This window comes from Amphiprion ocellaris, chromosome 19, assembly GCF_022539595.1.
Source record: "Amphiprion ocellaris isolate individual 3 ecotype Okinawa chromosome 19, ASM2253959v1, whole genome shotgun sequence".
NCBI lineage: Eukaryota > Metazoa > Chordata > Actinopteri > Pomacentridae > Amphiprion > Amphiprion ocellaris.
In genome coordinates, this window is record NC_072784.1 from 18,236,427 (window position 1) to 18,248,001 (window position 11,575).

Sequence of the window (11,575 nt, forward strand, 5' to 3'; positions counted from 1 at the left end):
TACTGTTAGTCTGTTTAGATGGCAAATAGAAATAATATCATAGTGACAAGAACAAAACAAGTTTTATGCAACTATAAATGAGGCAAATCATTTAAAATTGCAATCAAATTACATTTCTATCCTAGATGTAAAAAGCAGTACATATACACGGACATATATTGTTTAAGTATGTTTTGACAAATATGCCAATTTACTCAAACTGCTGTATCCCTGTTAACGTTCAACCACACCTGTATAGTATTTTTTTTTCTGTAACTGCATTTTCAGTAACCCCTACTTCACAATAATTAATGCAGATCTCTGCAAATATAATCATTTATTTGAAAACTTGAAATGTTTGTATAACTTCATAAAACTATATTATCATGTGCATATACATTTTGTTACATTTTTACATACTTTAAATAACGAGTATAGTGTTGCCATGTAATCTACATTTTGCAGCTAAACATCTGCTGCAGCAGCGAAAGAGTTCCAGCTAAAAATATTTAGGGACAGTCAAATGCATTTTTCAGTCAGAGCTGTACTTTCAATTCAGCATGCATGATATAATTAAATTAGATGTGGTGATTAAACAGCATTATGTATGATTTATATAAAAATTCTCCCACACTTTCTTCCAAGACAGTTTATGGGAGAGCACTGATTAACCTGGAAAGGTTATCAGTATTAATAACAGCATTGTGCAAAATTACAAATTCTAATCATGACTCAGTACGTTACATCTACCTGAGACCTTAAATAAAAATGTAGTTTAATACAGCATTCCTGAAACAAACAAACCGCAGCGATGTGACCTTTTCGTTGGTTTCCCTCTGGTGCTTTATGTTTACACAGATTTGTAGGATTAGATGTTGCTGTCTGTTTTGGGGTGTCTAAAAAACCTTACAGTTTCACTTTATGCAAATGGCAAAGAAATAAGTCCATATCAGTAGGCAGTATATTGAGGAGCTCTTCTTTCTCTCTGTTGCATTACAAGCATATACATAAACATAAGAAAAGTGAGTGGGAAAAGTGACAGCCAGCGAGCTGAAGTGACTGATTCATTACCGAGATAAACACTGTTTATACGTTTTACACCATAAATGAAATTTATATAAGGACAATATGTGGTGGACACTGTTTTATAAAATAGCATAGAAGTCTTAAAAGTGACAATAAGCTCTACATCAGGCAAACTGTTATGGTGAGGTATAGTAGCAGAGATAAAGAGATTAAGATAAAACCACATTGTTCCCTGAAGAGGGAGAAATGTCACTGATGTTACACATCATTAGAGCTGCAAAGTAGCTGACTTCATATGGTGTGTTGAAAAAAAAGGGGGGGTGGAAAGTGAATGTGCTCATAAGTCATAAGACATTAGCGTTTAACTGAAGCGAAACTGCTAGTGTTTTGTTACTTTTCAATTACTGCATTTAAAAAAAGTAAGCCTTTTATGTAATGAACGATAGCGTTATAAATCTTTTGCAATGCTTTGTCTCCAGACGATCAAATAGCAGTGAAAACGCATGCACCATTGCAATGCTGCAGCTTTGTACCACTGCTTAGACCCACAAAGCCACATCAATCTAAAATCGCTCTGGCACATCTGCCAAAGCCAGCGACAGAAGAGCAATTTACAATGATTTTTGTTTTCACACTTCCTAAGTGGCCAATTCTGCATCCCAGAGCTCCGTAATGTTGATATCACATTTGGAAGTGAAAGAGTGATTCTGGGAAGAGGTCAAAACAAAAGCAGACATCGGGTATTGGATGACAAGGCGTGACTGTGAGTCTGATAATGGACTTATTGTAAGAGCTGGGAGGTGTCCTTAACAGTCTGTCACATTAAAAAAGAAACACTAAAAAAGAAAATCAATAACTGTCAAATTAGCAATGCTCTTACAGACAGTTTATGATCTTTTTAGTTAAATGTGAAATGTTCTGGAAAAGATGAGATGTCTTAATTACAACTGCCTAGTGCAGTTCTGTAGATTTGTGCAAAATCAGGAGTATAGTGATGTGTTTGTGGTATTGTGTTTCATATCTATATCTTATATTCTAAGCTGCACGGTAGCATTTTTAGCAAGTAAAGAAAATTCACTGTGAAATAATTTAGGAAAGCTGAGAATCTTCTGTTACATATCGCTGAAACCATATGTCCTTCGGATATTAAAATACAGATGCTGAAATAAAATTTAGCTTCTTTTCAGATACAGGTACAGTTGATTATTGATGGAAATGAGTGGAGGAGATCGTCCTTCTTCTGTTTCTGCTGATGTTTGTATTTTGTGCTGGAATTTAGCAGTGAAAATTTCTAGCAGTTGCACCTGATCTAAAAAAAGCAACAAATATCACAAACCAGATTAGAAAGCCGGCGACAGTTTCATATTTCTAAACACATTATTACATGCTCCAAACATTATTTGTGAATGATACACCGGTGTTGTCATGGCAACAGCTGTCCCCCCACTAACTGCATGCCTGCTTCTCTGCACCTGATTCTACTTTGTGATTCATTTCACCGTTTCTTGTTGTTTCAGACCTGCTATTTCACACCTGCCCAGCAGGTGTCCCCACTTGCTTCCTGCAGCACTGTTACTCCTGACACATCACCTCCATCTTCACAATTTTCACACCGCTGATTTCCCAGAATAGATAAATATATCAGAAATTAATTAAAATCATCAAGATCACAGGAGCTGTAATGAATTCCGTCTGCACAGAGTTCTTCTTTGACACAAGAACTTGTCCTGTTAAGTAAGACAGAGAGCTGGAAAGGAGGAAGAAAAGAAGAAGTTGCAGAATATAGATGTGCTACAGCATTCACTTTTAATTTAAGCTGTTAAAACTGTTCCGCACAGGAGCAATGGTTTGCAAATAGTGTGAGACAGGAGTTGCAAACTTATGAGTTCAGTTGGTTGTTTGAGCTAAGCTAACAAGTTAACAAGGTCCTCAGTTCTAATTCCTTCAACCAAATGATATGCACTGGTTAAAAAAAAAAAGAAAGAAAATGAATTAAACAGTGCAGAAAAAATAGAGCTAGTGACTGACTAGTGTTACAACTAGCAATTCAATTTCAATTCAAAAACTTTATTTGTCCCCTGGGGGCAATTCAAGTCACGTAGAGTGGTTGGACACAGACCGGTAGTAATAACTGTACAATAGTAGGAGCAGCAATACAATTCAATTTCAAAATTTAAAATGGAACATGCTGAGATAATAGTGAAATAAACTCTTGTATTGACAGCAAATAATGTGCATTAGGATAATTCCAGAATTGGAGGACATTTTACTTGCCACCCATCAAATTTCAAATAATCCATGGACAAAATACTATGCATTTGTTGTGCAAATTTACTTATCTTGAGAAAAAATCTAAAAAAAAAAAAAAAAACATGGGAAGAAAAGAATGTTTGAAAATATTTTTTAAAACACCAAATAAGTCTGGGGTTTCCCCTAAAATGGCATTTTTCTCTTGTCCCAACCCCCGATGACCAAATTGAATCTCAAATAAAACAGTAAAAATTAAATTTAAACTTCCTTTTTTTGGTGTTATTTTTCCATTGATGTCTCATGTAATTGTGGGATTTATTTTTTTTTAATCAACATAATATTTTAAATAATAATTATTATGCATGGAACATGTGTCCCACAACAGCCCTGTTAGCATAACCTTTTTAGTTGGTAGAAGAAGAAGAAAACAGTGACACACTGGAATTAACATCATCAAACAGTTTTCCAAAAGAATGGGTCGAGCAAGATTATGTTCGCTCTTCTATCTTTCTTGACTTTTTTCCATCAGTCAGTTTGTTCTCTTGGTCAGCAGTAACAGACAGCTAAATATCTAGTTTCTACTAACATCAGAAAAGGCTAACATCAGCATGGGTTAGTAACCCTGTTACAGTGATTAGAGTAGGGCTAGCAAACAACAAATAAAAAATGGAATAAAATTGCTACCATTGATGTGTAAGCTGAGCCAATCGAGCCTTTGATGGTTTATTATTTATTACTGATGAATATGTAGCAGAAAATTGTTGAAGAGAAGGTTAGTTTTTCAAACATTTTGAAGCCCAAATGTCCTCCAGTTCTGGAATGACCCATAAGGTGCTACAATGGTTCAGAGGTGCAAAGTGACTGTCCATGAATTCAGCAACCTGGGTAAATATGTAGTAATATTCATAATAATATGTAAGAAAAACATGGTTAGACACCTTCTGCACCAAACAAATTTCCATTAACAGGTTGTGGATACTGTCTTACTGTTTCATTTTTGACGTTTATGATTTTTTTTTTTTATTCTTTAAACTTCATCTTGCTTTTTAAAATCTTGCATTAGAAAATCCAGCCTTGTCTGTAAAGTGCGATCGTTAATCTTTGATGGTTTCAGAGGCGTACTATATTTATGCCACAGCCACAAAGCAAACAAAACAATATAATACCAAGCAGGTGATTACGGTGGTGCAATCTTTTCCACTGTAGCCTACATGATTAGTTCAGCTATTTCCAGAGCTGTAAAACCTTCAGTGGTGACAACATGCTGACATAACATGTCACTTTGCAGTTTAATCAAGGCTGGATAGACAAAAGAAGCAGGAATGTTGTATTTGTTCAGCCTCAGCTCAGATTTTGGGCTAATGATGACTGCTACTGCAATTTATCCTATTATTCTAAAGAAAATGCTTTATAGTGTCACTCTGAAAAGGTACTGACACTCACCATTCTCCTATAAAAACAGACTGAAAGGGTAATGCAAGGAAAGATGTCTAATGGACTAAAAAAGCGACTTGAGTGACACGACGCTGAGATACTGATACTGCAGCTCCTATAATTAAATGTGGTTTCGTATTCAGTGTACATTTATCTTTGTCATCATAACACTTTAAAAGGCTCAGCAACCCATGAATAGAGATTACTGATATTCTGTCCTTTTGTCACCCTCTTAATTGCATCTTACTAGCTGTTCTCAGGCAGATAACTCAAGTGTGATTGAATTTAACAGACCTGCTTATGAATATGATGAGGAAATTTGGATGTGCAGCTCAAGAGTTAGTGTTTGTGGTTACATATCTACTTATAGTTGTATCTTTTCCTTTTTAAACGAGACTCAAGGTCACGCAAATGGCCCTGCTCACCAGTCACACAAAACATTTTTCTATTGGTGCAATAAATGTAAATTTGAGTCAAAAATTAGTTCATACAAAAGATATATTGTTTGGCCTGAGGGTGGCAGTAGAGGAGAGGTCAAGCGTGAGGAATTTTTAAATATCTTACTCTGTGACTGGTTTTATTAGCTCAATTTTATTCTTTAACATTTATTGGTATTTATTATTATTTTCAATACTATTAGCTCTGTTTTTACTGTCTGTCTGAATGCTATTATCATTAGATGCTAAATATGTGATGTTTGTTGGAGATTTTCTGCCATGGTCACTGGCTGATGATCATATAGCAGCTGACAGTCTGTGTAGTGCAAATGCATTTTTGCAAATGCATGTTTGGTGCCATCTGGTGACTTCAAGCATCAGAGCTGAAGGATTTCAATCAAGTTCCAGGCGTCTGATAAATGGAATAGAACAGCTTCCATAGTATAACTCGAGCTGGTTGGTGGAATAATGAACCCGTTGCAAAACAGAGTTAATTGGGGAGACCCTCTGGGCCTTCTAATCTTATGGATAAATATAACACTGCACTGTGCTGTGCCACGTTGCATAATACATTGTTTTTGTAAGTTACATGGAAGAAGGGAGTGTCTCCTCCTCTTCTCCACACTCCAGTTGTAAGAATTAGTGCAATAAGAGTCAGATAGTGTGTTGAAATGTGTGACTGATTTTGGGAGGCTCCCACAGGAATCTGTCACTTGCCATCACCTGCAAGAATAATAAGCAACCAGTTGAGCAATACCTGGTTTCGTTCTCAGCAAGATAGAACATGAAATGTTCCATAGGTTTGTTTACAAAATGCATTTGGTGGCATGCAATGGTTCTAATAAAAGCAGAGGATGAGTCACTGGGGAAAAAATGCATTGCAGTCAATTAAACTAAGTCCTTATTATGACTGAAACAAGTGCAAAATAACACATGAAATAAACTTAAAGTAGATCATCTGACGCTGAAGAAAGTTGTTGAGTTACTAAATTAATTTTCTTGATATCAGCACCACTCATGTATGATGTGAAGGTAATGCTGACATCGAAATTTTATTGAATTCATTTTTTTAATATGTTTAATGGTTCATCTAATTAAAATTACTGATAATGATTACCATAGAGTGTGACCATGGAATATTAGGCGGCCAATGTGCTTCTTTTTAAGATATGATTTCCCATAATGGATGGTGTACTTATATTTCACGGCAGACACGCCTGTGCTTGTGTTGAAACAAGTGCTGTGGAGGTGTAATCACACAAGGGAGACTCTCTCCTCTCCGCAGGACCGAAGAAAAAGAACTCAGCACTGCTGTTTGGCACAACGAGGGCATTTAACTCTAAAAGGTGAATATAATTATGCTTACTTATTGCAGAATTCTAGTTTAATTACACCTGGGTACAAAAAGCTTTGTTTCAGTGCTGTCTGAGAAAACAACAACACATGTAAACCCATCTACAATATGTTGACTGATTTTTTTCATAAGTTTTGTGACTGACAAATCAGTTCGCTTTGACAATAGTAATCTGTTAGTATATATACTGTTCTAAGCTTTCTGTCGCATGCTTTTTGCAGTCAAGATGCCAGAAACAGCAGAGGCTGTGTCAGCCACTCTCACTACCAACAGAAACTGCACCATTGAAATAACCAATGTCAGCGGTAGTTACTGCCTCATCAACCCAAAGTAAGTCTGTAAATGTATTTATTTGTTTAAAATGTTTAAAATGGATCAAATGGAAACAATATCTCAGATCAAACCTGATTGAATAAACACTGATGCATTTTATTGTATAAAATCCATGTTAATGAATGACATGTTACAGTGCAATGCAAAGATAATATGATAAACAGTGGAAATCTAACAACATAGTAAAAACAATAAAATACTGCTGCTTACCTCCTACCATATAACCTGTACTTAACACAGTATAATTAAGTCTGATTGCCTACTGTTTAGGAAGCACATTAAAAGAATTAATTACATTTCTTCTGGGCAAAATGCATCCTTAAATTGACACTCACCACAAGTTTCAACAACTTTTTTCTTCTTTCTAATAGTCATAGAAAAAGCACAGATTTCCCTCACAGAAAGTAAATGTTACTTCAGTGTGGTTTTACTGTACTTGACCTCAGGGATATTGCCAGTGAAATAAAGTGTATAACATTCATAAATTATTAGTTGTGTACAGCCACCTGCTGTATTTCTTACACATCTGATAAACCTGTGAAAATAAATAAAACAAAACAATAGGATAAGTAAAATTATTCGTGTCTTCTGGAATCTATGCCATGCTCCTACATTTATCTAGTTGTGGCAGGACAGGCCATATATTGGATGGGCGGTTTTCATGTGTGACATTACTTTGCTGAGAACATCCACCTATCCATCATGCAGTGACACGCACTGCCTCATTGCACATCGCATGCAGGTACACTCACTGTTGCTTAGAAGTCCACAGTAGTACTTCCAGTCACACTCCATCCATCAGCATAAGATGCTTCACCCTGGAAAGCCCAACGCTCAAAAAGTGCATTGACAATCTCCACCAAACTTACAAAAGTGTGTTTCCTCCATCAAAAGTATGAGACATAAAACTGTCAATTCATTAGCGGTGATGTTAAAGATGTGTCTCGTGGTTTCTTGTGTAGGGTTTACATGTCAAGTGGCTTCTGTCAGCATCCGCCTCAGCCCACGGTTCGCCCCACCAAGACTGAAGTGTGCTCCTTCACCAAGGATGGCAACACTGCCACGGGCGCCGTCGGCCTGCTAACCTATGACCTGTTCCACATGCAAAGCCGGGTGTGTTCTGACCGCATGGCCATCATGTTCTCTGTGCCCTTTGACCACAACCTTTACAAGAACCGGCTGTCTGTAGGTGTGGTTGAGACTTCCCGTGCCTGCGATAAACATCTGTACGACCAGCTGTATGACGGCAAAGATCTCAGCAACTTCGCCCGCTCTGAGACGAGTGGTGGTGGGCTGGAATATCAAGCGACATATGTTGATTTGAGGGCCACGATGTCTTCAATTGGCAAAGCCATTGTTAAAATGGAGCTCTATGATAAAATGGGTCGTTAGTGTGCAGTCTACTAATGTTCTGCTCCTCTGTACTTTGTTGTTTTTGTACCCGCAGAATGAATAAACTTCATTTGATCTGACAACTGTTGTCATCCTGAAAAACACTGTAGAGAGGAAGACTGATTTTGCTGTCATCTGTATTTTGTGTCTGCTGAAAGATATCAATATCTGACAGCCAGCTCATTGATTCCCCATTAGCTTATTTCTTGGGCTCATGTACGTTGTACACTCCCTTTGTCTTTGATTATGGTAATAAAACATTCAGACCCAATCCTTTTGTTACTTTATGTTTTCACTCAGTATGCTTTCATTATTACTGGTGAACTGTAATCATTTTTTAATCTCCTATCTGGATCCATCCAATTCTAATGAGCAGCAACAGATGGAATATCTGCATAGATGTTTTTTTAATCGACTTGATAACAATGTTGTTCTTCACTGGCTGTGAGATTCTCCATCTTGCCTGATTGTGTGATATTTGGAATGCAAGAGGTTCAACAAAAGAAAGACCAAAGTAGCTCTAGAGATGTCTGTCTCGACTTGTTCAGTTTGCTTTTTATTCTGTTGCACAATACAGCAGGAATGAGATTTCCAAACCCCCTCAGTTAGTCAATCAGATATCCGTGTCCCCGTAATATAGCAGGAAAAACTTACAGTGCTGAGTGAATGATTCCCAACTTACCTAGAAGGTGCGATCCAACAGACTAGGGTGTGGTTGTTTTGTCCCAGAGGGAAAACCGCAGAAATATTTGTATTCCAAGTCTTCCTTTTGATGAGTGTGTGTAGAAAGAGGGAGTGTCTTTCAAACTGGGGTTGTTTTCCAAGGGGGTGGGTTTCCCAGGTGATGGCTTACATCCTTGTTAAAAAAAATAAAAAATCAACTGGCACCTCCCTTTCAGGTAAGAAGAATGTTCTCACATTTTGGAACTCGGAGCACTAACAGAGCTTCTGAGCAGGTAAGAACTTTTAGGGTAAAGGACATTTAAAAGACAGCTAGACTACGCCTGTTTAGTGAGTCTTAAAACAGTCATTTGTAGAATGCAGAAGTCTGATGAGACATTTGTCTGATTTGTATCTTGTATCCGTTGATAAAAGAGCTGCTCATTTTCTTCAGCGTTTTCACTCTAACTTCATTATTGCATGCTACTTAGAACTATAATTGAAGTGGTACACTCTCTTATGAGGCTGCAGCCTGATTGTTCACAACTGTTTTGAAATCTCATTAGCTGCTGAAATGCATCATTTATACTCTGTGCCAGTCGATGTGTGCTTTTGAAGGTCAGTGTAATGCCAATAGTGTGTGTCAGCAGAGGTCAGGCATATATTCTAGACTGGCTTCTCATGATTCCCAGCACATTTCAGGAGGGAGGGGATGCGCTTGTCATAGCTTTGAACAGGTTTTCATCTAAAATTACCTCTGTTTTACAGGCGGATCTCACAACTGTTGCAACATGACGGAGTCAGCTGAAGCCGTAGCAGCCGGCATAGACAGGAAGAGAAGTGTGACAATTGAAATTTCGAATGTCACCAACAGCTACTGCCTTATCAACCCCAGGTAAGCCCGGACTGCATTGGAATTTCCAGGCTTATGTGAAACCTATTATATAGATGCAGAAAAATGTGTAACATGTGGCATTTGTGTTCTTTTTAGGGTGTATCTGGAGAATGGGGAGACATACAACCCACCTCAACCCACAGTGCGCCCTCTGAAGACAGAGGTTTGCACTTTCACCAAGTCCAAGGGCAAAGCAACCGGCAGCATCGGTGTGCTGACCTACGACCTCTTCGAGAGGTCACAAAACGGCCACATCGAGAGTCTGGCCATCATGTTCTCAGTTCCATGGGACTACAACCTGTACAAGAACTGGTTTGCGGTGGGCATCTATAAAAAGGGCCGTAACTGTGACAAGGATTTGTACAAAGAAATGTACTATGAGAAGAAACAGCAGGAGCATGGGTTTGTCAGGGAGGAAGCCACTGGGTCGGGAATCAATTATGTGGGCAACTGTCTAGATATCAAGGCCACCATGTGTCCTATGGAAAACTCCATCATGAAGGTGGAGGTGTGGGATAAGCTTTTCACACCCATGGGTCAGCAGCACTGCTAGAGACCCCGCCGAGCCAGTATTTCTGTCATGTGTCCCGGCAACAGAATTCATCTCCTTGCCTCATGCTTTTACCTGTCAGACGGTTTCTAATACAGCACGCATGATTTAACAAATGTATTGTTGCTGACATGTGTCTGTATACCTGGGTATTACCCTTCAGTAAATCTGCTTAAGATCAGAGTTTAGTTTGTTTATAAATTCAGGTAGCAATATCCGCTCTTTAAAGCCAAAGCCTCTCTCTGTTTCAATAGCATTCAGTTTTAAAATGGCATCTTTAGAAATGGAAATCAAAGGATGACTCACCGGAGGATGAGGGCACATGGCTTAATAAAATACACAGAGAATGTGTCTGTATTTACCTTGACACTGCAGTCTGAGGAATAAAATAAACCTTTTTGCCGAAGCTATTTGTGTACGAGTGTCTGTTGAAAGAGTTTAGAAGAGTGCAAAAGTCCTTAGAAAGAAATGAGAATGAAAATTCTGAATACGAAATTACGTGCTTTTTATGCATGCATACTGTCCACAATGTGCACAGTGTGTTTGCAAGGGCTTCATCTGGATGAGGATGAGTGGAATTGAGATACAGACTGAAATAAAGGAAGCAGTTTTTTCCAATGGGAGCAACACAGGGATACACCCATTCTCATGTTGCTTAGCCTCAGGGCATATGTGTCACTGCTATTACAGTATTTACAGTACATAAAAGACTTGGTAGAACTTTGGCAAATCTTTTTTTTTTTTTTAGCTTATTTGATCCATAATGGAAGACATCAATAAAATGGTTGCAATCTTTGCTCAACCTATATTTGAATTCTAAAGAGCATTCAGTATCTTTACAAACGCTTGAAAGAAAAAAAAATGTAAATTCTTCTTTAAATACAACCTTGCATCGTTAAAATCTGTACAACACTATCTGCACACACGTTTTGGGGATTAAAAAAAAGGTTTTAACTGCCTGAGCCAGAGGGAACATTTCGTCTATTATGTTCTTATTGTTCAAAACACAATAACTGGTTCATTTTTATGAACCAGTAAACTCAAGGAGAAAAGATACACTCGCTTTTTCTTTTTTTTTGTGATTATGATCTTGGCAGGGTGAACGAGATTTAGGTGGAGACCCTATTATTACGACCGCTCAGTGACTCATTACACTAACTAAAAGCTTTCTAACTCTCTAATTGGGCAGACATTACTATCTTGACGTGTTATCTCATCATCAAAGAACATATTTTGCAGTAATGGCTCGGCCAATTCTATGTGGA

At 37.8% G+C, this 11,575-nt stretch overlaps 2 protein-coding genes across 2 annotated transcripts; both read left to right on the forward strand.

Annotated features, from left to right (window-relative positions):
* The first annotated feature begins 6,337 nt into the window (after window positions 1-6,337).
* LOC111576416 (uncharacterized) lies at window positions 6,338-8,476 on the forward strand. Its single transcript, XM_023282075.3, has 3 exons — window positions 6,338-6,472; window positions 6,702-6,810; window positions 7,776-8,476. Exons 2-3 carry the CDS (start codon window positions 6,707-6,709, stop codon window positions 8,203-8,205), a joined length of 534 nt encoding a protein of 177 aa, XP_023137843.2. The 5' UTR covers window positions 6,338-6,472; window positions 6,702-6,706; the 3' UTR covers window positions 8,206-8,476.
* Window positions 8,477-9,020: 544 nt separating this feature from the next.
* Window positions 9,021-10,716, forward strand: apnl (actinoporin-like protein). The gene is made up of 3 exons (XM_023282074.3): window positions 9,021-9,161; window positions 9,634-9,760; window positions 9,857-10,716. The coding sequence occupies exons 2-3, from the start codon at window positions 9,657-9,659 to the stop codon at window positions 10,311-10,313; spliced, it is 561 nt and encodes a 186-aa protein (XP_023137842.1). The 5' UTR covers window positions 9,021-9,161; window positions 9,634-9,656; the 3' UTR covers window positions 10,314-10,716.
* The last annotated feature ends 859 nt before the right edge of the window (window positions 10,717-11,575 follow it).